Source organism: Pleurodeles waltl, chromosome 8 (assembly GCF_031143425.1).
Source record: "Pleurodeles waltl isolate 20211129_DDA chromosome 8, aPleWal1.hap1.20221129, whole genome shotgun sequence".
Classification (NCBI taxonomy): domain Eukaryota; kingdom Metazoa; phylum Chordata; class Amphibia; order Caudata; family Salamandridae; genus Pleurodeles; species Pleurodeles waltl.
In genome coordinates, this window is record NC_090447.1 from 145,906,921 (window position 1) to 145,921,350 (window position 14,430).

Consider the following 14,430-nt stretch of genomic DNA (forward strand, 5'->3'; position numbering starts at 1 on the left):
AAACTGAAGGAGCCTAAGTTTTGCAGATATTGCTGGTGTTTGGGCAGGCATCTTGACCTCTCTCCTATAGTCCTCATTTTGTTAAACGTAGTTGTATTGAGTTTTCCAAAGTGTACATAGCAAATAAATGAACAGTTACAGGTATTACTCTGGTTGATAGTGTAATCAGGGAGTAACAACTGCAGGGACACAGTTAATACAAGAGTACATTACTGTGTTATTCTTGTTGCTACCAAGCCGTGCAAACATCACTGTGTGCCTGGAGAATGATGTACAGTAGGGCAACAACAACGTTCAGCAGTAGCAATACAACTATGGAGGGAAGTAAAGAACATATTCACTGTACACGCTACTGTGGAAATATTACAGGCATGGGAGCAGTAACATGAGGCACATAATTTTGGGAGAGCATTATAGGTTTGAGTAAATAAAAACACTGCTACAGAGACAAGGGTAGGAAATGGGGTCCTACTGTGACCCTGAGCTGTGGTGGTGAACCAGGAACAGGGTGCCCCTGTGACCGTTTCGGTGGTTATGAGGGACACTGGAAGCCTAGGCAGGTCCAGTCGTGTCTACTACAGTAGTAAGGGTGGTAGTATATCTCCCCGAGCGCCGGGGTGGGGAAAGAGAACAAATGTCTTGCTGGGCACTATGTTGTGGGATCATCGTTTGCTTCAGCTCCGATAGATTCTACTGGTACATCCCAGCTCTTCTACAGAGGGTATTTTTGGAGTCCTGGGCTTCCTCACAGTGAGGGAGAGAGCTCTTCGTCTCTGGCCAGGGCGTGACTTTCTCTAGTAGCCCTCATACAGCATGCAAACATCCTCCTGTCATACCAACTTAAGGGCCAAAAACCTGTTTGGACCTTTGTTGACAATAGATTGGTAGTTTTGAGAAATACATTTCTCTCCTTCAACGTTGTCCTCTATTATTTTGATTTCAAGCTGGCTACAGTCAGGGACTTTATCAGGTGCCTTATTGTGGTGAGTCAGTGTGTGTCTTAATTTGAGTTATCTGTAGAATTGTGTTGTGTGTTGGTCACGTTTAGCCCATTTCAGTGAAGCCTTTAATATGGTTAACCCCCCCCCATACATCTCCCAGTCTATTGTTGCTTGTGTTCCGGTTCAGTTCTTGTAGTTCTGGCTAGACTGTTCCCATTGGAGCTGCATCAAGACAGATTTGCATAAGGCTGGAACCAAACTGAATGGCATGATATCCAAAATATCAGTCGTCTGGGATGCGGCCCTAAGTGATTATCAGTGGTTGAGATTAATTCAAGCATTCCATCCATCACTTTTTTTTTGTATACTTTAGTGTGTTGCCCCAAGTGGGTCGGTTGTGCCCAGATGTGGCTTCCATTCACCCTGTGCCACTGGACCCGAGCTATACCTGACATTTGAGCCCTAACTTAGGTGGCTTGTGTTCCTTTTCAGGGAAGATCTGGACTCGCAGTTCAGGCTAGACTTTTCCCATCAGAGCATGGTCAAGGGTGATTTGCATATGACTGGGTCCAATCTGAGGTGACATGGTGTGCAAAATAGTGATGTACTGGGATGCGGTCCAAGTGATTACCAGCGGATGAGATTATGCCAAGCGTTCCATCCATCACTTTTTTTTAGTATACCTTGTAAATGACTGTGGCATCACAAGTTTCAAAATCCTCAATCAATCATTTCTAAAGCATGGCTAATCACCCGTAGGGTCTCAAGGTGCTATTTGTGGGTGTGCTGCTTAATGGAAGAGCCAGGTCTTACGGTCCTTCCTGAACTGCTTGAGTGATGCTGTCTGCCTGAGTTTGAGAGGTAGCGTGTCCAATGTCCGGGCTGCAAAGTAGAAGGATCTTCCTCCTGGTGTGCTTTTCCAGATCTTGGGAATGGCTGTGAGGGTGAGCTGGGACAAATGGAGTTGTCTGTTGGGTACATAGAAGGCGCGAGGCAGTGGTGGATGCATGCCGATCCTATGTTGTGTAGTGTCTTGTAGGTGTGGATCAGGAGTTTGTAATGCACTTGTTGACTGGGAGACAGTGTAGGTCTCTGCGGTGGGAGGAGATGTGGCTGTGTCAGGGGATGTCCAGGATGAGTTTGGCTGCTGCATTCTGGATTCTTTTCAGACTTGATTGCAGTTTCTTGGTGATGCTGGCATAGAGTGCATTGCCGTAGTCCAGTTTGCTAGTGATGAGTGTGTGGGCGACTGTCTTCCTTGTGTTGGAGGGGATCCACTTGAAGATCTTTTGAAGGATTCAGAGGGGGTGGAAGCATGTTGAAGAGATGGCGTTGACTTGGCAGGTCATGGATAGTGAGGAGTCCAGGATGATGCCTAGATTTTGTGTGTCGTCCGTGGGGAGGGGGGAGCGTTTCCCAGCGTGATGGGCCACCAGGAGTTGTTCCAGGCAGAAGTGGTGGACCCGATTACGAGGCTCTCCGTCTTGTCCGTGTTGAGTTTGAGGCAGCTGGCTTCCATGCTGATGGCGACTGCTCTCATCTCATTGTGGACACGTCTCCTGGCCTTTACAGCATCGTCAGACAGGGAGAGAATCAGTTGGGTATCGTCGGCATAGGAGACGACTTTTAGCCCGTGTTGTTTGGTGATCTTGGCCAACGGGACCATGTAGATATTGAAAAGTGTCAGGCTGAGTGATGATCTTTGGGGTACTCTGCGGCATGTATCTTTGGGTTCTGATGTGAAAGGTGGTAGTGTGACACTATGTGTTCTTCCGGTAAGGAAGGACCTGATCCACTACAGTGCTTTATCTCAGATGCCAGCATCGTGGAGTGTGGGGCAGAGGGTGGGGTGGGAAACGGTTTCAAATGCAGTGAAGAGGTTGAGGAGGATGAGTGTGGCCATGCCTCCGTGGTCTAATATGGCACGTATGTCATCGGTGGCAGTGCTGTTTTGGTGCTGTGGTTGCTCCTGAATCAGGATTGGGAAGGGTCTAGAATTTGGTGTGTCTCGAGGAATTCGGTGAGTTGCTGGTTGATGGCCTTTTCCATTACTTTGGCTGGGAAAGAGAACAGAGAGATGGGTCTGTAGTTCTTCAGCTCCCTGGGTCAGCAGTGGGTTTCTTAAGGAGTGGAGTAGCGGGTTGATCTTGGTGTGCTTCCTATCTGATGGGAAGGTGGCGATCTCGAAGGATCGGTTGATAGTTCAGCCAAGATCAGATGCTATAGTGGTGCTGGGCAAGCTGAAAATGTGATGAGGGCATGGATCTGAGGGTGCTCCAGAGTGGATGGAGTTCATGTGACTTTGGGTGTCCTCTTTGGTGATGGGGGTCCAGGAGTTCAGGATCTGGTGTGGTGCTGGGTCCGTGGTGGTATTTGTGAGTGATGAGGAAGGGTTTTGGTTCTTGAAGCCGTCGTAAATGTCCTGGATTTTTCGGTGGAAGAAGGTGACAGAGGTCTTGGGTGGGAGGGATGGATGAGGTGCTCTTCGATGATGATGAAGAACTCTTTGCAGTTGTGAGTGCTGGTGCTGAGGTGTTTTTGAATGGCAGCATTTTTGGAAGCTCTGATGTTCTGGTGGTGCGTGGTGACTGCATTCTTGTAGGCTAACCAGACCCTCCATTTGTTTCACCTGATTCATCCATTCACTGTGCATGGTGGTATTCCTTGTGTGATCCTTCTAGTCCATTTCATCCATTTGAGTGATTTGTCCAAGCTTTCTAAAACCACCCAAGTAATTGGCAGCAAGGTACTGCTTATCTTCATTATGTACATGGTGCTCTTGAGGACTGGCTCCGCTAATTAATTCCACTCTCTCTGCTCTAGTGACAGGAACATCCCTCCTCCCAAACATCCTTTTGTTCAATACTGTTAGGTGGGCTACCAAGCAATAACGCTGAATGTCTGCCTAAGCAACGCCTCCTTCATACGATGACAAAAGATTTCCCAAATGCAATTTAAGGTGTTTTGTATGTCCATATGAATGCCTTGTCCTCCTCCTGAGTTTCTGGAACAAATGTTCAGATATCTGATAAGGATAATTTTGGATTACATAAAGCAGTTTTCTTAAGGAGACCATTTTATATAATACAACGTGCCCTGTAATGAAGATTGGCAGTGAGTCCAGTTTGGTCTGATTGGCCTTAACAAACATAAGAAGGGGAGTGCGGATTAGTTCCATCGCCACATGTGGGTCATGTATAACGTGTACCCAGGTATTTAAAGCCAAAGCTGTTTGATAGTTATTACAGTTGGGGAGTTTAAAACCTCCTAATTGTTTTGCCTAATCTTAGTTTGGTTTAAGGAATTCTTACTGTGTTATCTTCCAAATATAATTTGATATGCGTCTGTTGTTTTGAAAGACATATCAGAAAGTTATATTGGAAACATGCTAGTAATAAAGCTTATTTGTGGAGTCACTTTCTTCTTAATGCACTCTATCCTACCCTCCATGTCATATATTTGGGGGGCAGTTTTCAAGTAAATTTGTAATTTTCCTAGTTATTGAGTTTTCATTTTGAAGAATGAAGTCTTTTAGTGTCTTACTGAAAAGGATACCTAGTTAATTGATTTGCTTGTTTTGTCATCTTAAGCTGGTTTGCACAAGTATATCCAGCGTGAATAGACTATTCAGGGGAAAAATTTCCATTTTGTCCAGATTGAGGGAATGCCCAAAAGCATATGCATAGACTTGTATGGTGTCCTCTGTGAAGCCCAGAATGTCATCTGTGTATGCAGCTACGTTCTTGCCACCAGCGGAAGAGATTATGCTTTTTTATCATGTAATTGTACTGTATGGCAATCAGCTGAGGTTCTATTGCTAACAGAAATAAAAGTGGTGACAAGGGGCATCCTTGTCTGAACCCGTGCAAGAGTGCTAAATATTCCCATAACACGCTGTTATCTCTTGTGCGGGCTAACATTGGGGCGTATAGTGCAAAAAACACCCTTCTAAAATACTTTAATGAAGGCCTTCTCTACATCGAGCACCACATCAAACGAGGGAGAGTCAAGAAATGTAACTTTTTCTAGTACATGTCCAAATAGTCTGATATTGTTAGAAGTTGCTTTTTCAGGTTTGAAGGTCAAAAATGTTTGCTTACATTTTCTAATCAAAATTAATTAAGGAGATGGGCTTGTAATGTTGAGTTTCTAGTGAGTCATTCCCTTCTTTATGAATAGCTGCTATTGTAGCATCAGCTGCTTTGCTCTTGGTTCCAGCATTTGCAAAATGGAGAAATAATTTTTCCATACGGTCAAGAAGAGGATACCAAATGTCCTTATCCAAGGTAGCAGGAAAGAGCCCATGCATGGGAAATTGCAAATTTCAAGTGAATTGATTGCTTTGATTATTTCAGGCTTAACTATCAGAGAGTTGAGGTTCTTTTTAAGCTGATTGCCTCATGGTTTGTTTAGATACTTTGTGAATTCATCAAGGGAGCAGTTTGCACTGGAGGTATATAATTTAGAATAGAAATAGTGGAAGTATTTAAGGGTGATATCCTTATTCATATTGGTTTTACCTTTAAAATGTTTTATGGCCATGATCTTTGTATACAGTCATTAATGTTTGAGGTAATTTGTAATGGTGTTTCCTGCTTTATTTCCTTCTCAGAACTTTCTAGCTTTATTATTATTGTCTAGCTTTATTATTTAATAATGCTATTATATTAATATTTAAGGGTTTTCAAAATTTCTAGCCCAGAAGAGCCTTTGGAGCGTGCTATCGTGTGTTCCAGTTTTGCAATCATTTTTCAAATGGGTTTGCATTTGATTTTCAGTTTTATTAATATCGGCCATAATATCTATCATTGATGACTCTTACATAATCCTTAACTGTATCCCAAATAATGTGAACTCTGGATTCAGCGTCATTGTTTTCTCCGAAATAATTCTGAATAGCAGCTAAAATATTTTAGTGTATTTGTCATTTATTTTGCTATCTTGTACACAGCCCATATCATGCTGGCAATATTAGTGAGGATGCCCCCCACAGCCATCAAACTATTACTGTAAAAATGTTTGCCAATAATAATCTGTTTATCCCAATCATGTAGATGTTTTAAATCCATAATGCTTTTATTTCTAAGTAGGTCACAGTGGCCCTTATAAGTTCACATCTATTCTAGACTGAATATTTTGAATCAAGCATAACAGTTGTTAATTACTTGTCCCACAATTATCAGTTAATTGTTATACTATTGCTTAAAAGTAGAATTCTGAAAGTGTTAATCTTGAGTACATTGCTGTGCCTGACCATTTACACAATCTGTTTTGGAAGGGCGAGCACCCTACCTGACTGTCTCACCTTGGTCCAGTGCTGAAAGTGCTGTTAGATGCAACCTTAAATACAGTGCTAGCTGAATAGGATGTGGGTGTAAGGTATTATCGGATTGATCTGCTTGACAGTGGCCATGAGCATTGACTGGCAATGTGGGTGGACGACGGAAAGTGTAACTGCATCTGCCTGGAAGAAAATATAAATCAAGCTGAAACTCAAGTTTGAAGCTGCAGAGTGCAATCATAATTGCTCATCCCAGGGCTTCTTCTGATGGGATGGGAAATGAACAGGAGATCATTTGAGGCACTCAAGTCTGAAAGGGAGATCAACTGAGGGGGTGGTGACCCATATGCATTGACTGCATGGGTTTACAACCTCGGTAGTGTTGTTAAACACTCTACAATCAAAACACACTATATATATCAATTAAACAAGTAAGGGCCACACTCTTAAAATGTTCTTCTTTTTCGGATTACAGTAGGCCATCCTATTCTGATGGATGTGTTGACATAACATTGTCTGCAAGAGGATTCACCCCTTTAGACTCTGTGTGCTCCCTGAGGTTCATTGGGCCTTTTTCATTAATCCATGTACAGGAGACAATGGGCAGCAGGTGGGCTTTGAACTACTGTGGAGATCAGATTTGTACGCGTATTGATTGCTATCAACACTGAGTTTCCAAGAAAATGTTGAACTTGGATTAGAAGTGCACTCCTTGTTGTTCCTAGTGCCTTTGTGATGTTCATGATGAATTTCAGCAGTTAATTTTGAAGTGAATGCTTTCTGTTTTTTACAGTGCCTTCACTGGTTGCTGTGGCATGGGGCTGATATAACTGATGTGACTACCCGAGGCTGGACAGCAGCTCACCTGTCGGCAATAAGGGGACAAGATGCTTGCATGCAGGTACCAGTAACTCCTTTTCACATATATTACCTTGTGGGAGACAACCAGCAGACAAGCCTGCTCTTTGGATGCGAGATAGATATATATTAAATGAATATCCTGAAATGGACTAAACAATTGCTATGGAAGGCCACAGTGTCCAAATGAATTGATATGTAAAATTCAAATGTAAGGGCTGTGTCAGTACAGTAACTGTTTTGGAATTTGGGACTCTGGTTGGCAGGGTAATATATTCTGTGTAAGTAGGAAACACAATCCTAGTCAGGGCATTCAAATACATAACCTAAATTAACCTGTGCTCATCCTCTAGTAGCTTGACACAGTGAAGGCAGGCTTAACGTAGAAGGCAATTTGTAAAGTATTTGTTTTACACCCTTACAGTAATCACAGTGACACACCACAAAAATGACTCCACCTGGGTGTATTAAAAATAGAGGTTATTTAGCTGAATAGATCAAGGCCAAAAACAACAAAAATCAAATGAGTATTCACATTTAAAAGATATCACAATAAGCGCAAGGTGTTTGAAGCTTATTTTAGAGTCTTTACTTACTGTGTGAGAATACGAGTGTTCCTCTGCGAGGAGCGCAGAATAGGTCGATCAGGGCCGTTCGGGAGCAGTCTGGGTGAAGAATACAAGGTAGTATATCCTTGATATGCAGAGAGCTCAACGGAAGCTTAAAGGCCACTTGGGCCTACGGTCTGGGAAAAAACTGCCACGGGTTGAGGCGAAGTGATCTGAGTCAGGCCGGCGACAGGGCAAGAAGCAGGGTTGCGCTTGAGCATGACTCATCTGTTGAGGAAGGCCAGCGCATATCACACGTCTCCGTCACTTAACAACACGGCAGTGACCCGCACTGAAGCTGCTCCAAAGTCCTGGTGAAATGGGCGGCGGATTGCTGTGAGGCCGCTCCAAAGTCCTGATGGGGCGAGCGGCAGACAGCAACAAAGCTGCACTGGTATCTTGGCTGAATGAGCGGCAAGCTGCAATGAAGCAGCTCTGAGACCTTGGTTAGGTGAGCAGTGGATTGCAACGAAGCTGCGCTGAAATCTTGGTTAGATGAGTAGTGGACCACAACGCAGCTGCGCTGAAGCATTGATTAAGTGAGAGGCAATCTACAATGAAGCCACGCTTGAGGTCTTTGATGTCCTGGAGACCTGGTAAAGAACCAGGGGCAAGTCTCCAGGTCCTTAGAGTCACTCTGGGGGTGATGGTTGAGTCTTGAGGTTCAGGACCACAATCAGCAGGCAGCAGGGTGGTTCATCAAGGCAGGGCAGCAGTTCCTTGAAACTCATCAGGCACAGCAAAGTGGTGACACTCCAGCAGAGTTTCCTTGGGTCAGTAAGTGTACTGAATTTAGTAGAGGCCCAGTACTTATACAAAAAAGTGCCTTTGTTGTGGGAAATGACCTCAAAAGGTTTCTGTGAAGTGCACAGGTCCCCCTTTCAGCTCAGCAATGACTCCAGGCTATCAGTGGGGGGCAATCATCCCTTTTTTGAGGGCTCTGGCTACTACCCTTTAAGATGTAAGTGGGAGCCCTTCCCAACCTCCCCCGTGGAAGACCCATCAGTATGCAGACGCAGTTGAGTGTGTTGTGGGTGTCTGAAGGGAATGCACAAGTGTAGCTGTCGCCGAACCCAGGCCAGACGTATATTGGAGATAGGATAGACTGCAGGGCAGTGAAAGCACAGAAATGCCCACATTCTAGAGCTGGCCCTTATTTAAAATACTAATCATAAACCTGACCTTACCAGTAAAGAGGATTTATCATGACCATTCCAATTACACTAAACATGATGCAGCTACTCCTTTCAGATCAGTAATTACAGCTTTAAAAGTATTACAAGGTATTCCCAATGCTGGCCTATAAGAGGTCCGGCCTCTCTGTAATGAAAAACGACTTTGGGAGTTTTTCTTTACTAGGACATGAAAGATTTAAAAGTACATGTCCTGCCTTTCACTGACATGGCACCCTGCACTATGATCTACCTAGGGCCTACCTTAGGGGTAACTTATATGCAAGAAAAGGGGAGTTTTGGGGTTGGCAAGAGGTTTAGAATGCCAAGTCGGGGTGGCAGTGAGACTGCGCACACAGGCTCTATGGTGGCAGGCCCGAGACATGTTTACAGAGCTAAGGAAGTGGGTGGCACAACCAGTGCTGCAGCTCACTAGTAGCATTTAGGTTACAGGCCCTGAGTATAAGGGATGGCACTTTCCAAGGGACTTACATTTAAATTAAATATGCCAATTGTGGATACACCAATGTTACCACATTTAGGGGAGAAGCACATGCACTTTAGCACTGGTTAGCAGTGGTAAAGTGCTCAGAGTCCTAAGGCCACCCAAAAGATACAGCAACAAAACAGTAAGGCGGAAGTCAGAATGCCTGTGGTAAGACCACCCTAAAGATGCCAGGTCTAACACTAACTCAAGGGAACGGTTGTTGGTGGAAGAGTTGTGAAAACTAAAAAAGACACATTGGGTAACTTGGCGGTGCCTTCGAATATATTTTTCTTATAGAATTACGTTTTCTATTTCCTAGTTATATTCAAATTAGGTTTAGTGTTAGCTCAATAAATGTTATGTGCACTGTATCTCAGGATCTCTATACAAGGGGCATCTCAATGCCTTAATATTTAGTCATAATAATGGTACTGTAAGTGCAGAATCAAATTACATGTTTTCGGATGATAAAAATAGAAAAAAGCAAAATGTAAGGAGAGAGTCTGAGTAAAGAGACTGTCATTTAAGTCACACATGATACAATATAAGAAGAAATGTCTGTGCACCTTGGAGGAATCAATAGCAGAAGACGTTGCCTTCAGCATCGCAGATGGCTTTGGCAGTGAGCATGAAGAGGCAGCAAGACCCATAAATACCGTGGCACAAGTCACGGTAGAGCTCTGTACTATTGTTCACAAGTTATGTTTAATTACCTGCCCAAAGTTAGAGTTTCACCTTTCACAGAGGAGAGGGAACTACTCCCTTATGTTCACCAGGTATGCAGACACATTACTGTTCACTTGTCCCTGCTGGACAGATTTCCCCCTGGACCACAGTGTGTGAGTATACACCATGGCAGGTACCAGGGTGGAAAATCAGTGGCAGCACACAGAAGTTGAGATATAAGAGGAGGAGGAGCATTCTAATAATTATATAAATAAAAGTAGTGGCATGGAGAGCAACACCATCATTTAAAAAGGTTATTTTGGGATTGGGGGCTATCTGTTTATTACATATATTTTAACAAAGGGAGATCAAATCAATGATGGAGTTAGGCACCTTTGTATAAAACAAATACATGCATTAAGGTGAGGCACCAATAGAAAAGAAAACTAGTTGGCCAAAACCATGGAGATACTCTGCAGAGCTAATTACGTCTTCATTGCTGGGTCACGGTCTTGGCGCTATGTTATGTTAGGCATATTTGTAGAATGCACTATCACCGTGCAGGGTTTTCTGGCACTGACCAGTTGTGCGTCTAAGCAGACCTAGGACTTAGTGGGACCACTCGAAAACCCAGGTCCTCCGCTTCATGCAGAATTCAAGAAGTGAGGAGGACGCTCTTAAGTGAAGCAGCAGGTCGATCTGCTCATTGGGAACATCGTAGGAGAAGGCTCAACCACCAGATCTGCTTTTTTGTATGAGTGGGATTTGTGCAAGTAGGAGTGCGGACAAGCAGAGGTGTCTGGAAGCTTTGTGAAAGCAAATGTGATTGTTGAGGTATACCAGACCAGTGTTATGTAGTGCCTTGAAAGTGTGGGTGAGAAGTTTGTGCTCTTTTATGAATGGGGGGCTAGAGGAGCTCCTTCAGGTGTGGTGTGATGGAGGTACGGCATGGGAGAATGAGAGTGAGTCTGGTCGCCAAGTTCTGTATGGTCTGCAGCCTTTTGGTGAGTTTTTTGTGGATCGCAACATAGAGAAAGTTCCCATAGTTGAGCTTGCTTGTGAGCAAGACTTGTGTTAAGATTTTCTGGGTGCCAATTGGGAGCCATTAGAAAATCTTCCTCAGCATCTTCAGGGTATGGAAGCATGAAGTGGTGATGGCATTTACTTGCGGAGGAGGGTGGGGGTATGGTGGTTCCTCTTGAGTTTGCTGTCAATGATGATCCCAAGATTATTGAATTGTGTGCGTTGGTCGTGGTGTTGGTCCTAGCTCTCTTGGCTACCAAGTGGATCCCCACAGTGATGTGCTCTTCCCAAAGATCATGACTACAGTCTCATTGGTGTTCATCCAGTGGGCGATTTCAGTCATGCAGGCTTTGTACATGATCCGGGTAGTGGTCATCTTGTCCATGAGGGAGATAATCACTTGTGTTTTGTCAGCATATGATAGGTTGTTGATATTGTGAGAGGTGATGATGCTGGTTAGAGCAATCATGTATGCATTGAAGAGAGCCGGGCTTAGGAAGAATTCTTGCAGAACTTTGCAGATAAGGTCGCAGGCAACTGATGTTTATGGTGCCAAGGTGACTGACTGGGTCCTTCCTATGAGGAAGGAGCAGATCCTTCAGGGTGTATGTCCTTGGATTCCAATGTTATGTAGGTCTTGGATGAGAATGGGGTGGCAGACTGTGTCAAATGCTGTGGAGAGGTCCAGGAGGTTGAGAACCGCCATGTGTTAGGATCTACAGAGCTCATAATAGAAAACTATCCCATGTAGTCTGCGCAACTAAATTCAGTTGGGCTTCAGTTTCATGTAGAAGGAATCTCAAGATGGTGGCCGCCGGTTGCACTGCATGCACATACTAGTTGTTACTGCTATCTCTTTTAGAATTTTCAGTCCGAGTACCTTGGAAAAAAGAATCATGAGCGAGGTGCTTGAAGCGGCACACCTCACAAGAGGTACTCAACCTGATAGCACTTTCGTGTTCGTCGTGTGGTATTCCTCTCAGAGGTTAGTCAGGTGAGTGGCGCTTGCTACAGTAGCTAGTGTGTTCATTTCATGTCGGTTTAGGTCAGACAGTGTTTTGGAGCCATGCAGACTCAAAGCTTCAAGTGGGCATTTCCAAGACTCATAAGAGGGAATTAGCATTCTGAGTCTCTGAGGCATTTGGGGTGTGACTAGTGTTTCAGTCACACATCTGCTCTTTTCTTTTTAGAAAAAGTGTCCCTTCTGCTTCATTAACCTAAGAGTAGTGGTTTAATTTTTTTTAGCATTTACCATAAGAGTATTCATGAAGAAGGCAAAACAATAACAATTTAAGAGAAAGAACTAGCCAAACAACTAGATACTAGCCAGTTTCAGCATTCAGACTAGAACTGGGACTCAATTCCTGTATATATTTATTATAGAAACATGTGTAATTTTGTAAGTCTAATTCTTTAACAATATAATTACCATACAAGAATTATCAAGAGATAAGTTAGCAAAGAATTCAACCTAAAAAGGAATTAGAAGAGAAGCTAAAGCCATTGTCCCATAGGGCAAGTCAGGTTAATACACAATGATAAATACACCAATATTAGAGAGGGTTGTACAGTTTAAGCTAATAACATCTTTTGTTTACAGTTTAACAAGTGAATAAATTAGCGCAACAACAGTGGTGATCGAGAAGAGCCTAGAAAACCTGGGCAAGGCAGTCTCTATTGTCTCTCCCTATCCCGTTTCCCTCATCGAGCATTTAGAGTCTCTAGTAATTACTTTTGGATGCTGGAGATGTTCTGGAGAAGGCATTGGGATTTAATTGTCAGTGTGTTCCTGAGAAACTATTGGGAATCACAAAACAAGTCATGACATAATGTCTCCTCTATCCAGAGTCATGTGGATTCCATCTGTTGCAACTACGAGGATAGTTTCCATGCTGTGGTTGAGTCTCAAACCAGACTTCGTGTTGTTGAGGAGTTGGTGGTGATTGAGTTATTGGGTGAGGTGTCTGTTCATGATTTTCTCTATGACTTTGGCCAGGAATGGTAGCAGGAGATCGTTCTGTAGTTGGTGAGCATTGAAGGGTCCGCAGGGGTTTCTACAGCAATGGGAGGACAGTTGCATGCTTTATTGTAGAGTGTCATGCCTCTACTTTCCTTCCGAAGAGAGGACGTGACTTGCTGCAGAAAGCAGAGAATAATAGAAACATCATGGTGAGGAGAAGGAGGAAAGTTGTTAGGGATTGAGTTGAAAACGGTGTCAGTGTGCTGGGTATACACTGTGGGAATTTCACTGCTGTACACTGTCAGTTGTTCTTGAACCAGTTAACCAATGGTGTATAATTGTTTTTTTGAGGTGGTTAATTTGGAGAAATGTGTCTGATTTACCGGGACATAAATGTCTTAGGGCCTGATTTAGATCCCGGCGGAGTGGTTACTCCTTTACAATGGTGACGGATAGCCCGTCTGCCGAAATCTAAATCCTATAGGCTATAATTGGATTTATATTTTGGTGGACGGGATATCCATCTCCGTTGTGACAGAGTAACCCCTCCGCCAAAATCTAAATCAGGCTCTAAGTTATTCGACCAGGATGGGAGAAAGAAAAATATCCTACTTTTCACTTCTGAAAGTTTAAATGATATTAAGGACATAGAGGTGAGGAGTATGCTAAATCTTCTTTCATTCGTTTTTATGCAGCCCAATTCAAAGGTAAGCAAGTACACATATATAGCTAGAGACAGAAGCTGGGCCTGGGAATGTAATCCGGTACTCCTCAGGGCTAGACTGCAGAGAGACTTGGCATTTTGGGTGCCATTCTCCTTTTGTTGTTGGGTCTCAATGCCCTACTAGCTCTTCCAAGTCTGAAATTACCCATAGAAGCTTTCCCATAGGTTTTTTTTAATTATCTAAGTGCTATGTTATGGTCTTTCCTATGTGTAGTTGCCACCTAACTCATTGCCATGGGCAAATATTAAAAGTCTCAATATGATGGAAGAATCTGTACAACAGATTACTAGTGAGCTGCTCACCTACCAATTACATTTTCTGTATTGAGGCAAGACCAACCCACACCTCCCACCTACCACAATGACAGTTATTGCACTATGGAAAATATCTTGATAAGAATCAGTGCGCACAAATGACTCACCAGGGAAACACCACTTTGAGGTTGGGATGGTTCCGTGGTTTGGGCAATATTGTAATGTCTCAACTAGATGATGTCATGATTGACCCATCCCTTTGCTCCTTTAAAGGTCTCAATTCAAACTACGACAAGCACACACATCACTTCTTTAAGTCGCTGCAACTGACAAATGCCATACTCTCCTACATTAAAGACCCAACAGTAGTTTCTGAGCTGCAAGATGAATGCTCCTGTTACATTCAAAGTTGTTAGACGAGTGTAGGAGGAAGATATGAGGATAGCATCTGATGA

The 14,430-nt window shown here is 43.5% G+C and overlaps 1 protein-coding gene across 2 annotated transcripts in view; it reads left to right on the top strand.

Annotated features, from left to right (window-relative positions):
- The window catches only part of ANKRD42 (ankyrin repeat domain 42), a 241,548-nt gene that overhangs the window by 61,969 nt on the left and 165,149 nt on the right, over positions 1 to 14,430 (top strand). For both annotated transcript variants that reach the window (XM_069203944.1, XM_069203945.1), the window contains one exon: positions 7,016 to 7,123. In XM_069203944.1, coding sequence (XP_069060045.1) covers positions 7,016 to 7,123 — 108 coding nt within the window. The remainder of the gene's footprint in view (positions 1 to 7,015; positions 7,124 to 14,430) is intronic.